Source organism: Euwallacea similis, chromosome 24 (genome assembly GCF_039881205.1).
Source record: "Euwallacea similis isolate ESF13 chromosome 24, ESF131.1, whole genome shotgun sequence".
NCBI classification, from domain to species: Eukaryota; Metazoa; Arthropoda; class Insecta; order Coleoptera; family Curculionidae; genus Euwallacea; species Euwallacea similis.
Genome location: NC_089632.1, coordinates 2,938,613 through 2,951,844, shown reverse-complemented (window position 1 = coordinate 2,951,844; position 13,232 = coordinate 2,938,613). Strand labels below are relative to the sequence as shown.

The 13,232-nt window shown below is 34.2% G+C and overlaps 3 protein-coding genes across 6 annotated transcripts in view; 1 reads left to right on the top strand and 2 right to left on the bottom strand.

Annotated features, from left to right (window-relative positions):
- Nucleotides 1–4,650, bottom strand: part of Ifrd1 (Interferon-related developmental regulator 1) — a 176,433-nt gene extending 171,783 nt beyond the window's left edge. Inside the window, exons 1-7 of the mRNA XM_066402025.1 lie at nt 4,372–4,650; nt 2,068–2,335; nt 1,807–2,008; nt 1,507–1,751; nt 1,212–1,455; nt 889–1,116; nt 589–830 (exon numbers count right to left, since the gene is read on the bottom strand). Of these exons, the coding sequence (XP_066258122.1) occupies nt 753–830; nt 889–1,116; nt 1,212–1,455; nt 1,507–1,751; nt 1,807–2,008; nt 2,068–2,335; nt 4,372–4,402 (1,296 nt within the window). The 5' untranslated portion in view covers nt 4,403–4,650 and the 3' untranslated portion in view covers nt 589–752. The remainder of the gene's footprint in view (nt 1–588; nt 831–888; nt 1,117–1,211; nt 1,456–1,506; nt 1,752–1,806; nt 2,009–2,067; nt 2,336–4,371) is intronic.
- A 235-nt stretch (nt 4,651–4,885) lies between these two features.
- On the top strand, nt 4,886–9,294 carry beta4GalT7 (beta-1,4-galactosyltransferase 7). Its single transcript, XM_066402037.1, has 4 exons — nt 4,886–5,091; nt 5,777–6,197; nt 6,254–6,400; nt 6,700–9,294. Exons 1-4 carry the CDS (start codon nt 4,983–4,985, stop codon nt 6,917–6,919), a joined length of 897 nt encoding a protein of 298 aa, XP_066258134.1. The 5' UTR covers nt 4,886–4,982; the 3' UTR covers nt 6,920–9,294.
- Nucleotides 9,295–9,421: 127 nt separating this feature from the next.
- Nmnat (nicotinamide mononucleotide adenylyltransferase) lies at nt 9,422–13,182 on the bottom strand. 4 transcript variants are annotated; one of them, XR_010752734.1, is made up of 8 exons: nt 12,941–13,182; nt 12,615–12,838; nt 12,383–12,565; nt 12,219–12,320; nt 12,005–12,159; nt 10,610–11,863; nt 10,000–10,196; nt 9,422–9,725 (listed from the first exon to the last, which is right to left on the bottom strand). XR_010752734.1 is itself a non-coding variant. In XM_066402026.1 (7 exons), exons 1-7 carry the CDS (start codon nt 13,011–13,013, stop codon nt 9,696–9,698), a joined length of 1,026 nt encoding a protein of 341 aa, XP_066258123.1. In that variant the 5' UTR covers nt 13,014–13,182; the 3' UTR covers nt 9,422–9,695. The 4 variants fall into 4 exon arrangements, 2 of the variants coding, with proteins under 2 accessions (XP_066258123.1, XP_066258124.1); XR_010752733.1 differs by having other exon boundaries at nt 10,000–11,863; XM_066402026.1 differs by lacking the exon at nt 10,000–10,196 and having other exon boundaries at nt 11,605–11,863.
- Between the last annotated feature and the right edge of the window lie 50 nt (nt 13,183–13,232).

Here is a 13,232-nt window from a genome sequence, read left to right as displayed (position 1 = left end):
AAAAAATCATAAATTCAAATAATTGAATTGTCAAACGAAGGTAGTGAGTTTGCATTATGATTATAGTAGCGGCTTTCTCGAAGCGATTACTTGATTTTGCAATAGGTAAGATAGCATTTCTGTGCTCACAGTCTATAAACAGAGCAGAAATTAAAGGAAGTTTGCTTCTGACTTCAATCAGGATGTTAATTAACAACGCGATTCCTTCAAACATCACGATATGTTGTTAACATTTTTATGTTGTCACCATGATTTCTTTTGACACCGGAGTACCGCTAATAATAAAATGACGTCATAACGGTTCTAACAACTTTTGGTCAAAAAGAGCCAACTTTAGTAGAATGGTTTGCTCCATCCAGCTTTTAACAATTAATTGCAGAGTACTAACACCCAGTCATATACCTTCGTTCTAAACTCTGCCTGCAGTTAATATAGAGATTTTGACCAATAAACAACACCTTAGGATCTCAGCAATATTAAATTAAAGCAACTGCTACAGTACTACATTTTATTGTTATTAAAAAATCACATTATATTCATTAACTTGATACCAACATAATTTAATATGCTGAAAGCTAGATAATATACAAAAAAAATCAAGCAAATTTCTTCTGTAGCAACTAACTGCTAAGTTCACGAATAAGATTTAACTACACTGAAATATTTAGCAATATGGAAAGAGACAAATTTGTACTACATAACACAATTAAAACTCCGTGAAAGCGGTTTTGATTGTGGTCGTCTTGAATATTCTAAAAATCTGATCGCTTATCTCTGTTCTTGGCTCTAGACAGCGTGCGGGCCTTATCATTAGCTGCATTTAATATTTTCTAAAAAAGAATTATCACCTACTAATAAGAAAATTACTAATAAAGGTAATCAATTTACCTTTCGATTTCTTTCCATTTGATGTTGAGCATATGCAGGGATCCTGGACTCGACTGATGAGGTCTCAATTTGGAATATATCCTTTATCAAGTCGTTTTCAACTAAATGGTGATTAATGCTAGGACCTAGGATGTTGCAAAGGGTTTCATACTGTTTCCTTTTCACCCAGGTGTCCAATGTGAGAACGTCTTTTCCGAATTTTACTTGTATTTCAGATGTTGTATCCTCCTGACAATGGAAAAACATTATTTAAATTCGAAACGCAAATTTTTATGTATAACAGTATACACTAGAGACGTTTTATTTCCAGAAGGAAAACTTACCTCGATAAACTGTAAAATATCCCTGAAAGTCGCTCTCTGCTGCTTACGATCTTTCTTAGCACGGAATTTTTGCGAATCGGTGGCGAGCTGCTTCAAAGATTCAATAAGGTCAATTGCAAAGTCATCTTCGAAATCCTCAGTCTCCAATCTACCAATCTCATAAACCAGAGCCAAAGCTTCTCCTGTCGCCATTCTCACTTCCAAATGCGCAGATTCCAACAATTCAGATAACTGTTCCAATTTCCTAAAAAAAATAATTTTAAACTCCTTGTAGGGACTAAATAAAAATGCTTACGGAAGTGTCTTGGAGTTGTTCATCATAGTCCCAATATTCCCAGGCACTAACAGGGTAAATAGCAAAGTCCAGGCGTTCAAGGCAGCTGCATGTAATCCTGCAGTTTCAGGCGTGATGTTTGGTACTGAGCCATCGCCTTTCAGATAACTGCCCGAAAAGATAGACACGAATTGGTACATCAATGCCAGATTTTCACCCATATCAGCTTCTGACAAGAACGCCATGTGGCTTACAGCTAAACAGCACTAAAGTGAACACATGAGAATAATTGAACCTTTGGTGTTAAGCATCAATACTTACATGGGCTCGCACTTTGGCCGATGCTGAATTATCCAGAGCGGTCGTTAATAGGATCGGTTTCAACGTCCTGCAGATCTCTTCACCAGATGGATCACTTCCTAATTGAACACACAAAACTGTTGCCAATTCTGCGGCGGCACATTTCTCCTCCGGTCCTCCTTTTTTCAAACTCCTTTCTATGGTGTCTCCAAGTGTGAATATTCTGAGATCCATTTAATATAAATTATCATATACGTGTATGTCACCAGTGTTAACTCTCACCTTTCTTTAATAAAACCAGGCATGTACTTTTTGACCAAAGCTTTTGTGAACATGTTGAGACAATTGGTTCGACCTTGAGACGATTTTTGAGATAAGCCATCAATGATTTCAGTGAGTTTGTCCTCGAGTTGGTCCTGAGCGAAATCCTCTGCATCATTTCCCTCCTCTACACTGCAGTTTTCAGAGTAGTTACTGGCCACGCTCATGTTATCATTGAGATAGGAGTCGTCGTCCGATGTTTGAAGAGAGCCATCAACTCTGCTGCGGTCTGGGAAATGTAGATTAGTTGATCATTTTGAAAGCAAAGATTTGAAATGGAGTTAATTTGACTAATTTTGGTGGGCATGATGTGTTGCACTCAATTGTTTCTCAACCTAAATTGAAGGATAAAACCCAGAGACATTTTGGTGTACAACCCAAACGAATTCAATAGGCATCAGTAGGGACTAGTGAGTATTACTAGGTATTAGTTAGAGAAGAAATGTATATTAAACAAGGTATTGGAGAATTTTTGGGACGCATATTAAAAATATCACCTCTTTATTAAGTTTAAGTTATGTCTAATTTAAATTTTAATACACTTGATTTTGCCCAATAAAGTTTGCTGATTAAATATTTCTTTGCTCCTAATAAGATTGCTATCACAATGAAATTAATTTGACAGCAATAGATTCCTTATGAGATGAGTTAAATGAGTTAGAGCTTAAGCCTTACTTGTACAACCTGGTTTTGATCATGGTTGATTCTGCTAAATTAAGGCTATTTTATATACAAATACACATAAGGAATTCCTATATGGCAGGTTGCTGAACAAGGCACTTGATTGACTTGTTTTTTTTTTGGTTTCCTTGTTTCTATGCAATTTATCTTCCTTGTAAAGTTATTAGTATTGTGATCTACTGACACTTAGGAGAAATTATTGAAATGCTATTAAATTTATCACAATAAACAATTTCCATAGAAATCCAAACATTTAGCCTCTAGGCATTTAGAATTTAACCACAGCTATATTCCATTGTTTACTCTACTCTACCAGCTTTCTGGTTACAATAATATGGCTTGAATGCTAATTGTTCAGATGGTTAGATATGACTTAGGAGTTTCTCTATATCCAGTTAGGACATGGCTGCTGCTAGTTAATAGCTAACTAACCGATGAAGTGTTTTTCAAATTGCAATTAAACTTAATCAAGAGTTAAAACAAGGATAGCTATATGAAACACCTTCTTAATTGACAGACACTATAATTGATCACTTTCAGTGCAAGTTACTTAACAAGCAATTTAAAAGGATTTTGAAATAATGGTACTAAGAAGAATTGTGAAGTTCCATTTAGGTTTAGGCGAAAGTTGGTTTAACTAAAACCCAACTGTTATTTGAACCACCCCATAAGAAGAGCAATGCTTTCACACATAAAATTAATTTTGCAGCAATATTATTCTTATGGGGTGGTTCAAGTGCCAATCAGGGTTGGTTGAAATCATTTTTGAGCTTAGAAATGACACTGATCCTTAGCCTTCAATTTAATTTTCTCAAATGACAAAGTGTATAAGTAAGTGCTGATAGTAACTCAGGACGAAAGGTAATAAAGTATTCCGTGGTATTTACATTTACTTAAACATCTAACATGTATGTGAAAATCAACCCAACCCCTGAACCACTTGCAGTAAAGCTCAATATGAGACCATAAATTGAGCTACTATCAGGATAATGTAAGTAGACTAATGAGATAATTAGAGGTCTAGGTATCAAAGGTCATTAACAACGAATTTAAGAACAGGGTAGACTGGTTCCATACTTGGAACTGAGAACTGGGGATTTAATCAACTGATAACTGAAGGTCTAAGTGATTTTGACATTAGAGTTTTCATTAAATTAAATATGTAAGATTTTGTGTTAAATATGGATTATCTATATACAGTCAAGGTACAGATTACAGTGCAGGAACATTCACTCTTTAGACTTTTACTTTTGCAAAATGTTATGCAATATACCATATGGAACTCCCTATAACAGGAAACCCATTTGGAAGGTGATTTAAATTAATGTCATGATAATTTTCTCATAATAATAACAAAATCCTGTGTGACCTGTGGCTGGATATTGAAATTTGATGAGTCATTAGACTTTTCGAATATGTAAATAGACGGTCCAAAATAAGCTTGGAATGAGGGCAGTTTCATCAAACAAGCAGAGTTCGACCTTGAAGTAATTCAACGTCGGGAAAACTGTTGTTAAGAGGGTATCAACAAATGTAAAGGCGCAACTGGGTAAAATAGCCATTGAATTAACCAGATATACTAACCAGATCTGCTTTTTTTCTTTCCTTTGGGCATAACTGCGAAATTAAGCTAAAAACTTCCCTTTAAATTTACTAAACAAAATCACTAAATTGGCACTCGATCAAGACGGTAAACAGTTATTTCTAATGTTTTTTCGATTGCAATTTATCACTTGGCATTTAATTTTATAGGAAATTCGGTTGAAACGCAATAACATGTTTTTCGTTGAACACGCTGGGAACAACTTGAAATCGTTGCCAAAATACCCCGATTTTATGATGACGGTCCGACATCGATTAAAATTTTGGCGCGTGCGTACCACGCGTTTTTGCACACTAGAGGGTGATCTCTCAAAGTGACACTTGCATGTAACAGACAAAAACAGAAATATGTTAAGGATGACTCCATTTGCACAAGTTGTGCAACGGCAAACACCTATTTGCTGTTTTGATGGAGAGCATTCAAGGTTGAGAGTAACACTTACTAGATTGAGGTTATAATGGATTTTTGAAGTTGATAACAAAGTTTCAAAAATGCCTGAATTTTGGTATTTTTTAAATTAATTATATAATTATTGTTTTATATATGAAGCTCTCTAGCCGAGCATAATGCTGAATGGCAAAATATCTGTATTATGCGTTTTCTGCGTGGAAAAGGTCTTTCTTTTAGTGCCTTCCTTATTTGTTTGCTTTCGTTTATGTTCTGCGTTACTGTGTTCTTAAGCTATAAATTGATCACAATTGGTAGGTATACAGTATCTACCCTAGGCAATGTGATACTAGTACCCTTGCAATGCAACACACAATACATGGCATAAGCCAAAGTTACTCAAGTAATCTAGAGTATATATTTTTCAGCAAGTTGATACAGGTACCTTGTAAACTGTGGGATATTTCCTTTATGTATTTCTCATGTAAAATGTATTATACTGGATCTGTACAGCGTATATTTACCATAATGCATAAGAATTATTTAAAAAATTAAAAAGATATCAATTTTGTGTGTCATAAGTTGTGTATATGTTTTACCCTTATGGTCAGTAATAGGTGTAACCATAAAGCCCACTTTCTATGCTATGCATTAGGTTATATATTATGCACTATGTAGATCCAGCATTAGACTGAGCAACAGGTATTGCATTGTAATTAATTGGAGTACTTGTACTATTGGGATTAACAACCCTTCATTGTGACAATACAGAAGAGTCATTTACCCAAGTGACTTGTGACCCTCCTGTGACTACAATAATAAATATTAGCAGACATTTTATCCTAATTAGAATTGTAACTTCAGAGTTGAAAATTGTTGATAATTTTCCATTCATTTCTTGTACTATATCTGAATATAAATAATTAAATTGAAGAATTGATTCTTTGCCTGATATCATTTGCAAATGTGATCTTAACATTCTCATTTATTTGATTTCAGATCAGTGCCACTATGAGAGAAACACCATAATAAAATATGAAACCACAATCCCCAAAACTAAACGATTACTCACTAAGCACAAACTAGCAGTTTTAGTACCCTTCAGAAATCGTTTTGAGGAGTTATTGGTGTTTGCACCCCATCTGCACCAATTTCTCACAAACCAGGGTGTAAACCACCAAATTTTCGTGCTCAATCAAGTGGATTTATTTAGATTTAATAGAGCTTCACTTATAAATGTGGGCTATTTGTTTACAAAGCAGAACTTTGATTATATTGCAATGCAGGATGTGGATTTATTGCCTTTGAATAAAGAGTTAAAGTATTATTATCCTAGCCAGCCATTGCATTTGGCGGCACCAGAGTTGCATCCTCGATATCATTACCCAAAGTTCATTGGAGGAATTTTGTTGATAAATAGGTGAGTATTGATATATGCAAAAAAATCCCTTTTTTTTTGTTATTGCTTCCTTTTAGAGAGCATTTTGGGTTGGTTAATGGACTATCAAACCGGTATTGGGGTTGGGGATTGGAGGATGATGAGTTTTATGTACGACTTAAAGATGCGAATTTAAATATAACAAGACCAGAGAATGTGTCTACTAACATGACAAATACGTTTCGGTAAGTGGTATGTGCAATCGCATTTTTTGAAAGATCTTTTGCGGTTAATTAAATTAAATATTAATTCATGTGTTTCACTTTTGTAATGTTGTGCAAGCGACGTATTGGATCACAAAGTAGTCGTATTCGGAGAAATTATGGATTTCACAATATTATTGTTGCTTGGGTATATTTTTTATATTACGAACTGATAAATAAATTTCTATTACAGATAATACGCAAAGGTTTTTCAGATTTTGTGATAATTTAAATAAGATTTTTCTATGCAATATTCCACCCAAAAAACTACTATTTTTTAGGCATATTCATGATAAAACGAGAAAACGCGATACTACGAAATGCTTTAATCAAAAAGAGGTGACGCGCAAAAGGGACCGCCAAACGGGTTTACACGACGTAAAATACAAAATTGTTTCGCGTAATGAGTTAATGGTGAATGGGGCGCCTGTCATAGTGCTAAATATACAATTGTTCTGTGATCGAAACAGTACCCCTTGGTGCGATTGTGATGGCAAATAAACCAACAGCGATTTTTTATCTGGAGAGACTTGGGAGTCGCAATTATTAATCCACAATCCGCAATATTAAGAACTATATACATACATAGGTTATTTTAGTGCCAGTCTTTACCTACAGTGACTCACATAAATATTCGTGCAGCTTAAAAATCTCAAAAATAAGGAAAAGAACTTGTCCAATTACAAAAATTCTGATTATATAGGTAACATCAGTTCAAGTAGAAACAGGGGTTATGTAAATGGGAGAAGGATCGCACAAGGTTTAATATGTCTCCGATAAAAACCAACGAAGCAAGTAGTCAGTCTGACCGGCGTATCCACTTTGATGTTTAGATTAGTATCAATTTCGCTGCCTTCGTGACACATCGTTAATCTGGTGACACCTGTATAGTTGTATATATTATACAATTGAAAATGCTATATATAATTTGACCAAAAAGTTACAACTATGTTAACAATACTCTGTAGATCAGCCTTTGGCCAAAATAACAGTCTTAAGAGGCTTAGGCTTGAAATAGACCGAATTGGCTGTTATCTCTAGAGAAATTTTCGTTAATTATTCTTTTGGCGAAAATGTTTAAGATTTTTTATTTCCCGCAGTCGAATTTTCTCTCCAAAACCTCCCAAAAGTGTTCAACGGGATTTAAGTCGGCTAACTGAAGTGGGTAATATAAATAAGTTTTAGTATATTGTAGGTGATCTATATTTTAACCTTATGCGCTTAATGTTTTGGGTCGTTGTCTTGTGGAAAAATTCAATTCTCCAATCCCAGTTGTCCAACATATTGAGGTATATTAACATGCAGGATATCTAAATATTGGTATTGGTTCATATTGACATTAATAAATGCCAAAGTTCCAACCCTAGCTGCTGACATTGCACCCCAAACTATCACGTTGTCTCCCTGTATTTAATAGCAACGCACAGATTCTTTGGATCCAATTAATTATTACTCTTACACCAAACTTTAATTTTCTCATCAATTCAATTTTTCAATAATTCTTATCTTTGTTCTTGTATTTGAGGGCAAAAGCGAGCATTTTCCTTATAAATTGTGGAAATAAATGGCTCGTGAGATGGTGTTCTAGAATTGTAGCTCGCAGATCGCAACACTTCGCATTTCCGGGACGCACATTTTTTTCTTATTTCTGTATGATAGATGTATGTAGATCTGTATGGCCAATGCTGGTGCAGTTATTTTCGAGTTATTCTTAATTTTTGAAATGACGTTCCGAACTTCTCGCATATTCAACACTTTTTGGTGACCTTTTCTTGGTTTATTGAAAATATTTCTTAACTGTTCGTATTTTTTCACAATAAACTGCACTGTATAATGACTATTATAACTAGTCCCCATAATCAAACACACATGTGCCCTTTATTGTTTAGCCCTGTACTAAATTAGAATAAATCACTTGTCGTAAAAGATAGAGAGTCTGTTTATCATCTTGGCTGGAACATAAAATGCAGAAAACGATTCACCTATCGGTCTGTTCTAATATAAGTGTGAAGAGAATGCTTGAGGGTTGTGAGCGTGGGAAGAAGGTAGAATGGTATGTGTTAATTCTTTTAAAGATAAACAGATGCACTCGGGGGTGACCCTGATGCATCTTTGGTATGGTGGGTCATTCGATTCTCGAAAAGGATAGAATAAAGTTGTTTGAGAACACGTGCGGGCATTTTATTAAAATAAAACCCACCCTCTTAACATGACTTAAATTTATAATTAAAGTTCGAAATTCTTCAGTACACTCTTTTCCTTTACGCCCCATGTTAAATAAATTTTAAAAATTACTGAAACAAGATACAACAAGTTAATGATAATTGATAAGCAATGAAATATTTCTATACAAGCATGGGTAAACAATTATAGGTAAAAAATATGGAATTATTTGCACGATACGAACACTTTTGTGATAGGATATCATGAAAAATTTAAGTTTATTTTTAAATGTGCTTTAAATTTAATTTTTATTTCTACAATAATTAATTAAGATACGTTTACTTCACATCTTGTATATATCGACGATCTTTTTATTGGAGACGCTCCTCTTCATTTCTTAAAGTTTTTTAAAGCTGTACGAATACTTTTGTGAGCAACTGTAGTTTTTTTGCCAACCCTGTATATGTAACGCGCTCACAAATTAGAAACTTGCTAAAAATATTACGGAAGTTAAGGATTCAATAAAACTATTGTACCATATAACTATATTTGGGTACCTATGTATAAGCTGTAAGTACATAATATCGCAATTTAAATAATTCTTTTTATTCAAAACAAACTATCAGTGTTTATCTGTTATCACTGTATATAAGTCTAGTCGATTTTTAACATTTTCTATATAACGTTTTGTAATATATAACGAAAGTATAAAATAAATAAATAGACACATTTTCACTCATGAAGCCTTAAATATGAACCCTTAAAGTGGGCATAACTACTCCTAATAACAATCAATCTGCACAAGAATAAGCGTACTTACGTAAATCACAAGGCAAAAACTCGGACGTTTTGCTTTTTATTGGAATAAATAGATATGAGTGCTCTTGACGTAAACAATTACAAACTTAAGTTCTAGCTTCATAGGAATTTCATTAGTTTAACTTGTTAAAGTCATTGCAGGAACAATTTTAATTAAATATCACCCCACCACGATTAAGCCTCAAATCATCCAAGGCAAAAATTCGAACTGAACCAAAGTAATGAGTAACTAAACACCTAATTTCCCCTTCGTTAAACTACAGGGCGCAGGCAAGGCCCGTAACACCAATGACGTCTACAAACATGCAGGTCGCTCTAGAGATGTCTGAAACATAAGAAGATGGTCATGCACAGTAACAGGAGCAAGGGTAAAAAGATGTTAAGTAAAGAATAAGAAGGTGTACCCATACTCGATCAAATTAAAAAGTTTTTCCACATTAACAAATACATTTGCAGGGGTTGGTTAAGAATCGGTAAATACAGTTAAAATGTTTGTAAATAAATAAATAAGCTGTTTATTTCAACAAGATATAAGATGAGATGCTAGAAGAGAATAAAAACTGCGGAGAAAAGGAATGTAACAAACAATATATACCTACGTCTAAAAACCTCGCCGGTTACTTCAATAAGAAAGCAAAAATGTTCAAAGTTTTTATTAGTTGGACAGCAGATAATATTGTAATTGTTGCGCATTGCGAAAACGGGGCTTCGGAATGTTATGTTGGACGTAGCAGTTTTAAGGTGAAAGAAACGTCGGCGCCTGGCTTCAAGGTGTGGAACCAGAGTATTAACTTTGCTAAAAAGCCACGGGCAATCACTCTGGCAATGTAACAATTTATAAACAAATTATTAACTGTACTGCTCTTTCTGAGAAGTGATTCTTTCATCCTATTTAAATTTAAATTTTTTGCGTTTAAACATAAAATAAGTAGGTACAACGTATAAGAAGAAAGTTTTAAAATTGCAAAATTAAAATTTGCAAGCAAAAAAGTTAGAAAAAGAGCATTGACGAAACAGGCGCAATTACACACCGGCAGCAAAAGATTTTTAATTAACTCTGGGTAACTTTTTTAACCATTTATTCCATTTTTGCTTAACATATTCAATTATCCTCTTTATTTTGTGACTATTTATCCTCAATTTGCAATTTTATTTTCTTCATATTTATTGTACCTATTTTTGCGTAAACACCAAAAATTACAAACTTACCTAAATCTCATAGAAAATAGATATTTTATTCATTGAGCCTAGTTGACATGAGATCGCGATTGACCTCTCTCTGGGTAAACACTGAATATTTTCTCTATGTATAAAGTACTTCAAGAATACTCTAAGGCCCAACTTAACAGTCTTCCTGCGGTAACCACACGTTATACACCGTAATACCGATCCATATTCCAACTTGGACCTAATAAGCGCATAGTATTTTCACAACTGACGTGTTCTATAAATATTTACAAGTTTTAATCACAAATCCTATGCGTGATAGACAGAATAAAAGTTCTAATTGACTTATTCAGTCTACGACAGACAGCTAAGACACATTTACTGAGCTGAAGATACACCTGGTTTTTAAGGCATCAATCGGTGATAAACTAAATACTCTCATCAACCAAGTGAAACCTCGTGTCTCGAAGCTAAAGTTTGCGAGCACCAAGTCCAGACGCCGATTCACTCTGTTCAAAATTCTATTATACTGCTTCGATTTACTTGTAATCAGCTAGTAAATTACGTGAAAACAAATCACATTGTCTGAAGGGAGTCTGAAATGTGATAATTCAAGTCAGGGAAAATTTAAAGAAAGCAATTTTCACTTTATTTACTGCTACCTATAATAGAGCGTTTTTGAGTTTACAAATCTCTGGATTAAGGTATATTCCATGGGCGTACTTACCTATCAATCATCAACCAGCCACAATCTACACATTTATAATTTATTATATAATTACTTTGTTCCCTCCTACCAACAATCAATCTTTCATACAAAATTATGATTAAACTATAGTCTCCACGTCGCTAATCACCTGTATTCCATGTTTGGTGAAAATAAACTTAATCAAATTCTCATCACAACTCTTGCACTCTTTAAGACTTGAACCGGACTGACATTCACCTGTAGACTCTGCATCAATTTCCGAAAAGTTGTTACAACTCTTTGAACCTTTCATCTTTTTAACATCATCAAATCTATCATTAATACCAACCTCCTTCTTTTTGGTAATAACCTGGCGAGAGCCAGATTTTTCAGTTAAAATTTTCACTGCTTGCCCTGGACCTTTCAACACAGGTCCTTGACTGTGACTCTTAAATGACCCAGTAGTGTTTATTGTTAATCCAGAGCTGAGATTGAATAAGTTGTTATTGCAAATGTGGAGACAATTGTTTGAACTTGGAGACTCCATTAGTGCATCAGTTGGGGAGGGGGTTAGGAATGTGCAGCCAGGTTTGGGAGTTACATACTTACTGTATTATCCATCAGAAAGCAGTATAGGGAAAATGTTAATAATTGTACAATTTCATGTTTCAAACCCTCAAAATGCAGCCACATTGTTTTGAATAAAGCAAACATTTTAAGGGTCAAACCAATTCAAATTAAACACTTACGTGTGTTGTGAGCCATAAAGGGAATGTGTGTGAATGTAATCAACCACTTTATCTGGAATCAAATATTTAACAGACTCTGATCGTCTCAGGGCTCTTCTAATTTTAGTGGAACTAATTTCATTCCTTATCCATTCAGTGACAATAGTAATATTAGGCTGCAAAAAATAATATTGAATAAGAGAATGTTCATCACCTCTGCACTAACAAAACCTACCATGTACTTAGTTAACAAATCCGAGTTATAAATAAATTCAGTTGGATTTACATTAGACCTAGTTATAACCACTAAACCATGTTGCCCTAATATAGCCTCAATCTGTAAATACAAATCAAATAAAGAACCTTTCCATAGAACTATTATTTCAGTAATAAACTTGCATCATCATCTGCCCATAATCCTGGAGTGCCAAATGATTCCAACAAGTCAGCACCACATAATAGTTTTACTGTAACCCCCCGATTTTGCAAGCAACGTTTACGTACGTTATCAGGCATCCAATTCAATTCTTCTTCATTGACATTTATGTTGTTTTCCGATTGCAAATAAGCATTTATATGATTCTAAAGAATAGTTATTAGCAGTTTTAAATAAAACAAGATGAAACCTTACTTGATGATACTGCAAAAGCCCTCGAGTTCTAGTCCAGCTTTCTTGTTTCAATTCCCAATCAGATACTTTAACCCAATCATTGTCTTGGAGTGATAATTTAATCATGTTAAGCCTATGTGAGGCAGCTTCCAGGTCTTTTTTGCCATATGCATCATGCACAGGTGATATTATTCCTCCAATAATTTCATACTGACCTATTCGATGCAGGTAGTCCCTCCCAATCTCTAAAATACGAATTACAAATTACAAATTGGCTAATGATTTTAATTATTATATGAGAATGGAAGAGGCTTCGCATCTGAGCCAAGTGGCATTCAACTTCTTACCAAACATCCTTAAATGCATATTGGTTACAGGATTGAAACATCCACAAGCTAGAAGGACAACTGGAGCAGGCATTGTAGTATTATTGGGAATTACTGGAAATTATCAACGTATGCGAATAATAGCAATGTACTTTAGGATTTTAAATGTGAATCCAAATGAGCGTGTTATCTCCTAAGATTTACAAATATTTGGATATGGGCAAAGAGCTTTTTTCCCATTTTAAGGAAAAAAATCTGCCAGAAAAAAATTATTATGAAGTGAGGTTATAGACCCGACGTAGAAAGTCCTTTC